Raw genomic sequence first — 12,848 nt, forward strand, 5'->3', positions numbered from 1 at the left:
TTGAGGCCTGTGAAGTGCAGGTAGAGTCAGGCAGGGGCAGCTGGGTGAGCATGTACTCCAGCGTGGGCGGGAGGATGGTGTTGAAAGCAGAGCTGAAATCCACAAACAGGATCCTGGCGTAGGTGCCTGCGTGTTCCAGGATCTGTAGAATGTTTACTGCGTCATCCACAGACCTGTTTGCGCTGTAGGCCGCTGTAGGTCTGTGATGGATTTGAGGTGCAGTAGAACAAGGCGCTCGAAGAAGTCAGAAACCTTTAGCCTACTATCAAAAGAGCCATTTTTGCCCCCCCCCACCCCACCCCCCCAAAATACAGAATCTGACTGGAGACAGAAAACATATTTTAGCCTTATAATGAAGGCAATGTTTTCCCTTAGATTTGTTTTCAGGCTTGATGGTACACACCCGGTGGTGTGTCTGGGGTCCAGAGGAGAAATTTTGAGTGTAAAACTACATTTCCTGCAATCTGGTGAATTTATATGCAGTCTGCTATCTAGCTAGTTAGCTAGCTAACTTGACTGCCAACATGACCATTTATTTAAGTAATAAATACATGTCTTTAATAGTAATATATTTATTTAGTTATTCATTTCCCTATATTTTTGTCAAAGCCAGGGAGCCATTGGAGAGGGGCGCAGGTTGCAGACCCCCGAATTAGATGGACGATGTTTATGTAGTTTATGTAGTAGTTATGTATTATCCAACATAATTTACTTCAGTTAGCCTAATCAATGCATCAGATGGTCCAGTTACAGTGTCAGAATTAGGTTGGAATAAACCACCCACATCCGCCCCTAGGATGGAACAATACTAGCCTGGCCTCATGGTATCCAGGCTGTTAGATGCTCAACATTGAATTTGAACTTCATCACAATTTGTAAAAGACTAAAGGTGGACATAATTGAATCAGCCCACAGCAGATCCAAAATCAGCTGAAACTGAAGCACTGAAGTAGCCTACATTGTCCATCCACTTAGAAGAACATATGCATAGTTTACAGCACAAATATAGGTAGGTAGACTACTGATGCTGTTTCTGTGTTATTCTTGGACCACTATTTTACATTGTCCATCCACTTAGAAGAACATATGCATAGTTTACAGCACAAATATAGGTAGGTAGACTACTGATGCTGTTTCTGTGTTATTCTTGGACCACTATTTTCACTTAAAAATCTCATTTCCAACTGCAACGTGGGGTTTCCCATCGCTGATCGCAGGGTCACCGCGCCCATCTTCCTGTTCGATGGCCGGATGAGAGAAGAGAGAGTGGGTTGGGAAAAGATTCTGGACGGGTTAATAGAAGGGGAGTCTATCTAGATCTTGAATATACATATGAATATACATATAGGTATACAGATAATAGTGTAGGCCGATTGACATTGCCTGCACCTGAGACCTGTGTCCCGGCTGAGTGGGTGTGAACCCCCCCCCAGCCCCATTGGTTGAGCTTGTTGATAGCTCGCTGAGCTAAAGCCTGCCAAGCAGCGGTAGCTCAGAAGGGTTGCGTTTCGAGGAACTGGGCTGGCTGGTTTGCAAAGCTGGCTGTTCGTTGATGCTTGGATGTGAAGCACCGTTTCCTCATCTAGTCAATGCCAAATACAAAAACAAGCAAACGCCAATTGAGAGAAAGGTAAGAAGCACAGCGAAATTTGCTCGTTTGAAGAGGCGTAAATAGGTTGCGATTGTGGGAAATGTAGAAATGCCCGGGGGTGGGGTACTGCTAGCAGCTAACGTTAGCCAACTTGGTTACAGTTATGGTGCGTTCGTTTGTGGTCGGAGGTGGCAAGTCGCAAGTAGCAAAATACCTACCTCCGACCTGTGTGCATTCGAGCTATATACCATTATATCACAGTTACCTAGTTATATCTATATACCATTATATCACAGTTACCTAGTTATATCTATATACCATTATATCACAGTTACCTAGTTATATCTATATACCATTATATCACAGTTACCTAGTTATATCTATATACCATTATATCACAGTTACCTAGTTATATCTATATACCATTATATCACAGTTACCTAGTTATATCTATATACCATTATATCACAGTTACCTAGTTATATCTATATACCATTATATCACAGTTACCTAGTTATATCTATATACCATTATATCACAGTTACCTAATTATATCTATATACCATTATATCACAGTTACCTAGTTATATCTATATACCATTATATCACAGTTATCTAGTTATATCTAGTGCATTCGAGCAACTGGGAGCTGAGAAACATATCCGAATTTGCGACGAGGAAGTGCGAGTTCATGAGGTGTTTTATTTAATCATTCCTAGCAAGTCGCAATTTGCCACCTCCCAGTTATAAACGAATGCACCATAAGTAGCCTAGCTAGACAAGACGAGCCAGCTGATGAAACGCCGGAAAGGTGTCCAGCAAGCTACGAAATCAAGTTATAAACGTTATGGTGATTATTTTCGTTTCCAAACCAACTGGACAGATAAACCGGGTGCGTATCTAGTTGAGAGGCTTTATTGAACACATATCAGTTGTTTAAATTAGACATTTTTCGCAACTATCTTAACGTAGTCCTGCTGCAGTGGGGAGGTAGCTCACTGCTACCCAGCTAGCTGCTCTGCTTTTGTGGCCCGGTTGTACAATTGTGGACTCGATTAGTCCACTAACTACTAAGTATGAGTCTTGTTCTCAAATATAACTGTGTTAGTAGCTAACTAGTTATCTTAGAGAACAAGGGTGCAGTTTTAAGCAGCTAAAATGGTCCTAGTGTCCCAGTTATCCCCCAGATCAACCAGTCTGGGGGAACAGATTAGTCTTTAGGACAAATTAATCTAAGTTGTTGACGTTATCTTTACGTTACTTGTTAAATGTTTGCTAGTAAGTGACTCTTGAGCTCAGCAGGGAAGCTAGCATACTAGCATAGCATACTAATTCTTGTGTAATCGAGTTAAATGGCCACTGCTGCCTTTAACGAGCTCGGCCAGTAGGATACTAATAAGTAACTTAGCCTTTCTTAGACAGGAAATAGGTTAAAATGTTTAGTCTGACTACGTTAAATACTTTGGGGGACACATGCCTAGATAAGGACGACTTATAAAGAGATGTGAATGGAGCAGAACCGTTCTACTCTAGAACCCTTCCTTCTGAATGTTTTTGGACCTAGTTTGGCAAAACTGAGATTGCCATTTGTGCCCGTTTTGTCTTGGCTGACATTTTAGTGACTTAACTTCGAAGTGTATTACATTTTATAGAGCTATGGGGAATGTAATCTCATGTGTTATCCCACCCTAGGGGTGTGCAACCTTGCTTAGTGTACTAGGCCTTCATCATTAGCATGCTAGAAGTTAGCTCCCTGGTTTGAGCAAGCAGCGCTTTTTGTTTTAATGCTTTTAATTTGTCCTGCCTTTTGTTTTAAATGTCTATAATGTCTTGCTTTTTGTTTTAATGCTTTTAATGTCTCATGTAAAGCACCTTGAATTGCCCTGTGGCTGAAATGTGCTATATAAATAAACTTGCCTTGCCTTGCCTTAGCTACAAGATGGCGTTTAGGGCACTTCTCCAAGGCAAGTCAAGAGTAGCCAACGCTTCAGATGTTGTAACAGCTTGCTAGTTATGCTATTTTGAAGTCATGGCTTTTTTGATACTGAAAAGGCTATAAATCAAGCAACAACATTCAGTTGTTTAGCCCGAAGTTCAAATAAATACGGGGAATTTAGCTTTAGTTTGAATCTTTATTTGGGTAATAAACGGACACCGCTTCATTGGTCTCAGGTGAAATGCATGCAAATGATGGTGATGCAAGCAAATCACGGTGGTACGTTTGATTTGAACCACAAACTGTTTTGCATTTAGTGCACTTATTCATGTGGAGTGCACTTATTCCTGTGGAGTGCACTGCACCAGGAGACTTCCATACTTTACACCGTTTTTTGGGTGGCCTATGTCAGGCCTTGTGGTACTGCATTCTGACACTGTCTCGATTGCCAGTAGGCAGCTCTTCACTTGCAATCGGTGGCTTGACACCCTGCGAATGTGCAATTCATGAATGGGCAACTTGGCTTATACTTGACTGAATAAGAAACATTATTCAATTTGCCAATTTTTATTAATGATAAAGGCCTTGGCTAATTGAGGAAGTGATGGTGCTGGCAGTGAGAAATCTGGCTACTTGTTCTAAGTATGTTGTACAGTACTTAGCACATACACATGCTTTTATTTTCTGAATGAGAAATGAGATTTCTGACCTATGGGTTGGCTTTTACCAGCTGTTTTCATATTTGTGGGCATGGATGGGATTAGAGAATTACTCACTGGATTTTAGCTTTTAGGATTATAGGCTTGGTCAGTGATAGTGCTGGTTATGGTATTTTCTATGATCCAGCTTTAGGCCCATGTCATTTGTTACTGTCGTCATAATAATATTTCTCAGATTCTTTCTCAGTAGCTAAGTATGTGCAGTATATCAATCTTTAGCTGTGGTTTGGCTGGTCCTAACAAGGAAACAGTTGCTATTAGTGCATATTAAAGTGCACAATAACTCAACCCACTGTAGCCTAAACTCTACTCTTGGTGATGCAATATTTTTTATTATTTTTTTTAAACACTAAACTTTTCAAATGTAGTGTCTTACACAGGCATAAGAGCATCTTAATTCTGCAAGAACAAGTAAAAGAAGCCTGCGACGTACTCCTGGTACAGAGAGACGTACTCCTGGTACAGAGAGACGTACTCCTGGTACAGAGAGACTGGTCTGAACAGACCTGAAACAGAGCAGTCAGTAAGCCACGCCTCCAGGCTGAGCAGACCTGAAACAGAGCAGTCAGTAAGCCACACCTCCAGGCTGAGCAGACCTGAAACAGAGCAGTCAGTAAGCCACGCCTCCAGGCTGAGCAGACCTGAAACAGAGCAGTCAGTAAGCCACGCCTCCAGCCTGAGCAGACCTGAACCAGAGCAGTCAGTAAGCCACGCCTCCAGGCCGAGCAGACCTGAAACAGAGCAGTCAGTAAGCCACACCTCCGGCCTGAGCAGACCTGAAACAGAGCAGTCAGTAAGCCACGCCTCCAGGCTGAGCAGACCTGAAACGGAGCAGTCAGTAAGCCACGCCTCCAGGCTGAGCAGACCTGAAACAGAGCAGTCAGTAAGCCACGCCTCCAGGCTGAGCAGCCTGAAACAGAGCAGTCAGTAAGCCACGCCTCCAGGCTGAGCAGACCTGAAACAGAGCAGTCAGTAAGCCACACCTCCAGGCTGAGCAGGCCTGAAACAGAGCAGTCAGTAAGCCACGCCTCCAGGCTGAGCAGACCTGAAACAGAGCAGTCAGTAAGCCACGCCTCCAGGCTGAGCAGACCTGAAACAGAGCAGGCAGTAAGCCACGCCTCCAGGCTGAGCAGACCTGAAACAGAGCAGGCAGTAAGCCACACCTCCAGGCTGTTTGCCACAGATCCCTGTTTATCATGCAGTCAGCTGACCCTGATCAGGCGCTTTGAGAGGAGAAATGATGAGGCAGAGGAACCTCTAACAGTGAGGGTTTATGGACTGCCCCCCATCTGCCCCAGAGAGCATCTCTTTCAAACTCTAGTCTGTGCATGATAAACTGTATTAGCATAATTGATATCTTACCTTGGTGTGGGATGGGGATGGAGAGTAGGATGATGAATACTCATTGACCTAACTTTGTCCCAGTGACATTTCTATCAGCTAGATTAGAAGATTAATAAGCATTTACAAGAGGAGGACCTGTCTATAAGGTCAGCCAATCAGAGCAGGCCTTTAGGATAAGACGGTCACATAGAGAGGACTCTATCCAGCGCTTCTAGTTTGACATTAAACACTTGCTGACCATACATACTGGGCAAAGCACACAAGGTAAGGTAATTAGGGGGTTAGTGGTCAGAGCCGTTTTTTTTTAATATAGTATGCAGTCTTGATATCGAGGTCTGTTTGAGTGATTGTCATTTTTTCCCCTGTTATTCTAGGCTACTTGTCATTAGGAAATATTGACTTGCCTGTGTGTTGGAAAATGTACTTCCATAATGGGACTTAAGTCATGTTAACACAATTATTGCAATTATACTGTATACTGTAGGCTAATATTGTCCATATAGCCATATACAATATTGGTAGCAAGTGAATATATGGGGGTGTGTGACAGGTATTGCAATCGAAACATTTCTATCAGATGCATATTCAATAAAATTCATAAAATGGGTAGCACAAATCATGCGAGAAGACAAATTGGGATAGCTCTCATCATTCACCCCTGAAAAGCAACGCTGTTGGTTTAAAGTGGATCTGTAGTGTTAACATTCCCCCCACTTGTCTCCCCCAGAAATCCTAAAAGTGTTTTATTCTGAGTGATGTTGAACTGTCCTGTGATGTTTCCTTTGGCTGTTTTTGCATAAATTATTACAAAGATACAAAGATGAGTCATTTGGTTGATTTTGGGTGAAACTTGTGATTGAGTTGCACTGAAGTTTGTTCTGTATTGAAATAAGTGGTTTATTGATCACTTGGCACCATTGGTGAGACCTATGAGCATCCAAAGGATTGGGGTCAATAGGATAATGGCTGCTTTTTGGATCATCGGCAAGTCATTTCTTAACAGGATTTGTGTCTCAGGATTACACCAATGACATTGAAGTGAGAAGGTAGGGCCATGAGCTTGTAGGCGTGCAAGGGCAGCAGACTTATTTAGGAGGAGGCTATAGGGACAACACTTGCTAAGCCAACCAAGGCACTAATGTCTTATGGTGAGAAACCTACCTCTAACCTAGTCATTCGGTGTCCTTGATTTGGTTGATACATTGATAGTAATATTTCCGTCTTCACAAGCTATGCGGAATAGTGCTATATCTAGACTTGTGTTTTTGGAGGCTTGGTTTGTGCCCTTGGTTGTGGTCGTAGTCTGTCTTCGTTTTTGTGCCATAATTATGTAGCCGGTGAAAGATGTCAGCTGTTTTGTGAGTGACCGTCTCTTCCCTCTGCAGATCAACAAGTGACCCAGCAGCTGGAGTGAGGCAACCATATTAGCTGAGGAAGAAAATGAGTGAACTGGACCAGTTACGCCAGGAGGCTGAGCAGCTCAAAACCCAGATCCGAGTGGGTGCCTTCAACCCCCCCTCATAAGCTATTTAATAAAGAAACAATGCCATCAGTTGAATGCTATCAAAACCATTTCCATCCCAATATTCGGGATATTGGAACTCTAGGCGCCTAAATGAATTCAGAGAGAATTGAATATTGTAATATTTTTTGTGTATATCCTTTTGATATGTTTGTTTCCCCTCCTTTTGCAGGATGCCAGGAAAGCATGTGCAGATGCCACACTATCACAGGTAACATCACGGGAAAGCATTTGCATGGCTGACTATAAAACCAAACCGTTAACATACTTAGACTAACTTTTGTGTTTATTTTGCAGATCACAGCCAACATCGATCCCATTGGTCGAATTCAGATGCGTACAAGACGAACTTTGAGGGGCCATTTGGCTAAGATCTATGCCATGCATTGGGGAACTGATTCCAGGTAAACTAAAGTACAGCTGCAAAATCATATAAGGCTGACTAGAAAAATGTGTTACGGAAGGGGGATATGAATCGTCAAGACTGATATGAATTTGTATGACCCTTGGAATAAAACTTTGTGTATTGATTCGGCCAGAATGAGAATATAGGAGTTTATGCTGCCCTAAGCTATGAAAGACCTACTAAGGATGCAGTCTTTCCTACTTATAAATACTTGCTCTCTCACAGGTGTCTGGTCAGCGCCTCCCAAGATGGAAAACTCATTATCTGGGATAGCTATACCACAAACAAGGTCAGACTCTTTAGTGATTGAGCTCGCGTCAATTTGCAGACTACCAACGAACATCGATATATTTATCGGTATGATGTCTGTAGAAATGTTACCCAGTCCCAATGATTGGGCGTATTTCACTGGCTTTTGCTCTCTGCAGGTTCACGCCATTCCTCTGCGCTCTTCCTGGGTGATGACCTGTGCATACGCACCTTCAGGAAACTATGTGGCCTGTGGAGGTCTGGACAACATCTGCTCCATCTACAATCTGAAAACCCGAGAGGGGAACGTACGTGTGAGCCGTGAGCTGGCTGGACACACGGGTACGTACCCTGTTCTTTAGACCAGCATCTGCTTGTTAGGAAGAAAGAAAAAAAGAGTGGGGGACACGATGATTACCAGGTTTTAATAAAGCCTTCCGTTTTTTTCTCCCAACACCAGGTTACCTGTCCTGTTGTCGCTTCGTTGATGACAACCAGATTATTACAAGCTCCGGAGACACCACCTGGTGAGTGTAGGAATTTCACCCCTACATGGACTCTGGTCACAGTTAATTTACCCTCGTGATGTCCTAATATTCATGAATGAACTTGAGACAAATCTCATACTCGCCCTGTTCTAATTTTGAGCTGAGCAATATGGTGGCAATCCCAACCAGCGAGGCAGACTAGAGTTTTTACTACATCACTCACACCTTTCCCATCCCAGATTCCTAGAAGGGCATAGGTTCTAGAGATTACCGTTGGATTTGGGACAGAGCCTGATTTGTGTTTTTTGTTTGCAGTGCTCTCTGGGACATTGAGACAGGCCAGCAGACGACCACATTTGCTGGACACACGGGTGACGTCATGAGCCTCTCATTGGCTCCTGATACAAGGTTATTTGTTTCTGGTGCTTGCGATGCCTCCGCCAAACTCTGGGACGTCAGAGAGGGCATGTGCAGACAGACATTTACCGGTCATGAGTCTGATATCAATGCCATCTGTGTAAGGACCATCCCTCTAATATTGCTTCTACATAGATGTGTACACAATTACTGCTCATTTTGACTGATGATCTGCCATTTCTAAAACACTTCCGCTGTAGTCTTTTTTTTGATAATACTTATTTCGTCACTAATGCTGATTGTTTGCTTATGTAGTCCTTAATTGCCCAGTTATTAATTACTGTATTTTTGTGTGTTTTTGTTTAATTACAGTTCTTCCCCAATGGCAATGCCTTTGCTACGGGCTCCGACGATGCCACCTGCAGACTTTTTGATCTGCGCGCCGACCAGGAGCTTATGATCTACTCTCATGACAACATCATCTGTGGTATCACCTCTGTTGCTTTCTCCAAGAGCGGCCGTCTTCTCCTAGCCGGATATGACGACTTCAACTGCAACGTGTGGGACTCACTAAAGGCTGACCGTGCCGGTGAGTCAAATACCAACTCAGAAGAACAGCCTGGTAACACTCATGTCTTTATACAACCATTGGTGAAACTGAACAAACAGAATTGAAGATGAACTTCATTAAGTACTCATCATGGCACACATTGTACCAATAATGTGTAGACTAAAGCCGTGCTCACACTAGACTTCTTAAAAAAATTAAAAAAAAAAAATAGAAATAGCGCTGCCAACTGCGCCTTTTCTGCGCTTTCTGCGTGAGTGTTCTGTAACCTTAACAACGGGAATCGGCCTACTTTCTAGCCAACGTTGACTCAACCGTTATAAAAATCCTTAAAGTTGGTTACTAGGGACGGTACAGGCGTACCAATTCTCCTCGTCCTGATTGGTCAGCTGTCAGAAAGGCGCTTGACATCACACGGTGCTTTTCGGATAAGTTAAACAAAATCTAACTCGAAAGGCGATGGCAGCTGCGCTTTTTAAAAAGGCGTCCGCCTTTTTCCCTTTTTCCCATAGGGTTGTGTGTAAAAAAAAAGGTGCTGGCTATTAAAAAAATGAAGTCTAGTGTGAACATGGCCTGAGTGTGTGTTTAATTTGCTGTTGTAGGTGTTCTGGCTGGGCATGACAACCGTGTCAGCTGCCTGGGAGTTACTGATGATGGCATGGCAGTGGCAACAGGATCCTGGGACAGTTTTCTGAAGATCTGGAATTGAGGACTGAAGGTGCTCCTATTATAAACGTTGCAATAAACAATCTGTTAATTATTTCTGTATTTACTTTAGTAATGTGGACATGTAAAAAACACAGTAGTACCTAGTAGTCCACAAAAGACATTAGATAATGATCACACTACAACTACTATATAACATGGCCGCAGTGCAAAGTCTTCCAAGTTCATCAGTTTGGAAGCAGAGGACAAAACTATTGCAATTGTCAGTCCCAGAAAGTGGGTATGATTTAGCTTCCACAGTGTTAAGTCATCAATAGACAAGGGCTAAAAATCACAATTTCAGTGATCATAAACCTAGGCAATCACAAACATACCATTTTGTATGGGCCCTGTCATGGAAAATTAGGTTCCAGGGTAAAGAAAGTCTACATGTGTAGACTAGATGCTCAGAATGGCGCGTACAGTAACCCAACATATGTTATGATTTTTAAGATGGTATGTTTAGCTCAATGTGGTCCTTTTCTATTCCTCAGGCGTTATTTGAACTCCAAAGTTGACTGGAAGACCATTACAACTTCAGAATGTTTTATCTCGCAGCATCTTCTTCAACACCGTTTTAAACTGACTTGGACACCACAAAAACTAAGGGAAACCAATGCCTTTCCTACACAAAGAAGAGCACAATTGTTTATCACCTAGCTAAAAAGAAGATTTCCTGTGGTATCAAACAAATCAAAAACTTGTGCATTCCTTCTTGGACCATTGTATGTTACCTTGACAGAGAAAACAACACTATCATCCCATGCAAATGTATGTGTCTTGAAAGCAAATGTTGGAGCATAATTGTACAAATTATTTAACTTTTTTTTGAAGAATTCTACTCTGATGGTTTATGTTAGTTATATTCAATGGCTTTCTTTTATGTCATGTTTTCTCTTGGTGGTTTTTAGATATGTTTATAATTAAAGCTTGTCTTTTTAATCCAGTTTAATCATGCAAGGAAGATGAGGTAAAATAAACAATTAGAAAGCATGAAAGCAAAAGCTTGATCAGATGACATGAGCCGCTTTCAGAAAATGTCCATGATGTATTTATATACTAGCTGTTTTTGTTTCGTCAACAGCTTTTTTTTGCACAGAAAGCTTTGCCTCTAAACTAATACTATGTTAACTAACCAAGCACATGCTATGAATTGTGATGAATGCTCATTCCAATACAAAAGGAGTTATGAGTAACTTTCTGTGGTTAACCCCTTAACTCTGTACATGCCTTTGTCTTTGGGTGGGAGTGGGTGGGGGGTAAGTTTGGCTACTGTCATGATTGGGGGAATGGCTGGATTTTATTTAATAAATTTGGGAATTATTTTTAGTATCCATTTTTCAGTGAAACACCTCACTTGACTAAATAGACAGACAGATTATGTGCTTGGGACTGCAGTTGCTTGTGAATGAAATGTACAAATCAATGTCTGAAAATAATGATTTTAAGTTAACATTTTCATTTTGTCTGCCATGGGTTGATTTCGATATGCATGCTGTAGACTTGCTTTCAATGGTGCAAAGATCCAAATTCAGCTGTTTTCTCAAAGGTAGTAAGCGATTATGATTCCAACTTGATTTCTGGCTAAACTTTGCAAACATAATGCTCTTATACTGGCAAAGCTATGCACCAGAATGAGCTAGAATGGGAATATGACTTAATGACTGCAGACTTAAGTGTAACCATTTCTTATGATGCCAATTTTATAATAATTCTTAACTGAACGACTGTGAGAAACCCATCACTATTGAGCAGTCCTCCTTATTCTTGGAATTTCACATCAAACTAAACATAACCAGGTTCTGATTTCCCTGCATTCTAAAACTTTTTGTACTATTTTTCTTGGTCTTAAATGAAAAGTCACAAAGCATCTGAATGGCAGAACATTTCACTGTATACAGAAGCACTTTTGTTCAAATTGTGACATATTTCCACATTTTTCTTTTTCTGCCATGATGTACAATAAATGTGATGTATTTGTGTGTGGCCACAAGTAAAAATGCAGTTCAATTGAGATCGATTCCCTTTTTATCTTTCCATTCATATGATAGAGCTCTGCACCCTGATGTACCTTTCACCTTTTGTATTTTATTTCAGTCTGTTGGTGTTCCACGGTGAGCTGGATGCAAGATAGATACTGTACTAAAATGTATTGAACATGTAATAAAATGCTGTTTGAGATGTCCTTTTCTCGTTGCTTTATTCTTAACAAGGGGCTCTTTCTGCCGAACCATCATGACGGTGTTGTGCCGAATTCTCACTCCCCGCAGAATCCTACTCCCCTAGCGGGTGAACGAGTAGCCTAGCAGCTCATCACAAAAAGCGATTGTATATTGTAGGTTTTAGGTTATAAGATGAACGCATCGAAATGCGAACCTCACTAATACATCCATGGAAACTCGAGAAAACGAGAGCACTTAAAATACATAATAGGCCAACTCTATTACCCCCCCCCCCCCCCCCTCATTATCGTGTTTAGCCTACATCTTTAGGTCACTGATGGTCGCCATATAGGCCTACAATATAGGCCTACAATATACAATCGCTTTTTGTGATGAGCTGCTAGGCTACTCTTGTGACGTTCTGGTCTTTACTGAGTGGTAGAAACTGTATTTAAACACTCATTTTGTCAGGAGAAGAGCGCAGATCGACCTATGCCGACGAGCTGCAGTGAGAACAAGCGAATGCGCGTTCACCCGCTAGGGGAGTAGGATTCTGCGGGGAGTGAGAATTCGGCACAACACCTGCCAAGGGCAGTTTAGGATTGGTTGCAAAAAAAGAACTTCACATTACTGTACAAGATATAGCCCCTCGATGGATCCATTCACTTTCATCAGATTGTATGCAATGGTTGACGTGACTTGACAGATGGACATGACACGTTCATCGCCTCCAGTACTACAACAATCCTCCCACCTAAGCACTTATTGTATTATATTGAACTGTACTTTAGATTGTGATTC

At 41.9% G+C, this 12,848-nt stretch overlaps 1 protein-coding gene across 2 annotated transcripts; it reads left to right on the plus strand.

Annotated features, from left to right (window-relative positions):
• Window positions 1–1,502: 1,502 nt before the first annotated feature.
• gnb1b (guanine nucleotide binding protein (G protein), beta polypeptide 1b) lies at window positions 1,503–11,110 on the plus strand. Of its 2 annotated transcripts, none has more exons than XM_084460588.1 (11): window positions 1,503–1,630; window positions 6,976–7,087; window positions 7,285–7,323; window positions 7,410–7,516; window positions 7,744–7,807; window positions 7,947–8,109; window positions 8,228–8,294; window positions 8,571–8,772; window positions 8,985–9,201; window positions 9,783–9,898; window positions 10,380–11,110. In XM_084460588.1, exons 2-10 carry the CDS (start codon window positions 7,031–7,033, stop codon window positions 9,887–9,889), a joined length of 1,023 nt encoding a protein of 340 aa, XP_084316714.1. In that variant the 5' UTR covers window positions 1,503–1,630; window positions 6,976–7,030; the 3' UTR covers window positions 9,890–9,898; window positions 10,380–11,110. The 2 variants fall into 2 exon arrangements, with proteins under 2 accessions (XP_084316714.1, XP_084316713.1); XM_084460587.1 differs by lacking the exon at window positions 1,503–1,630 and adding an exon at window positions 2,366–2,483.
• The last annotated feature ends 1,738 nt before the right edge of the window (window positions 11,111–12,848 follow it).

This window comes from Borostomias antarcticus (genome assembly GCF_949987555.1).
Source record: "Borostomias antarcticus genome assembly, chromosome: 33".
Taxonomy (NCBI): Eukaryota; Metazoa; Chordata; class Actinopteri; order Stomiiformes; family Stomiidae; genus Borostomias; species Borostomias antarcticus.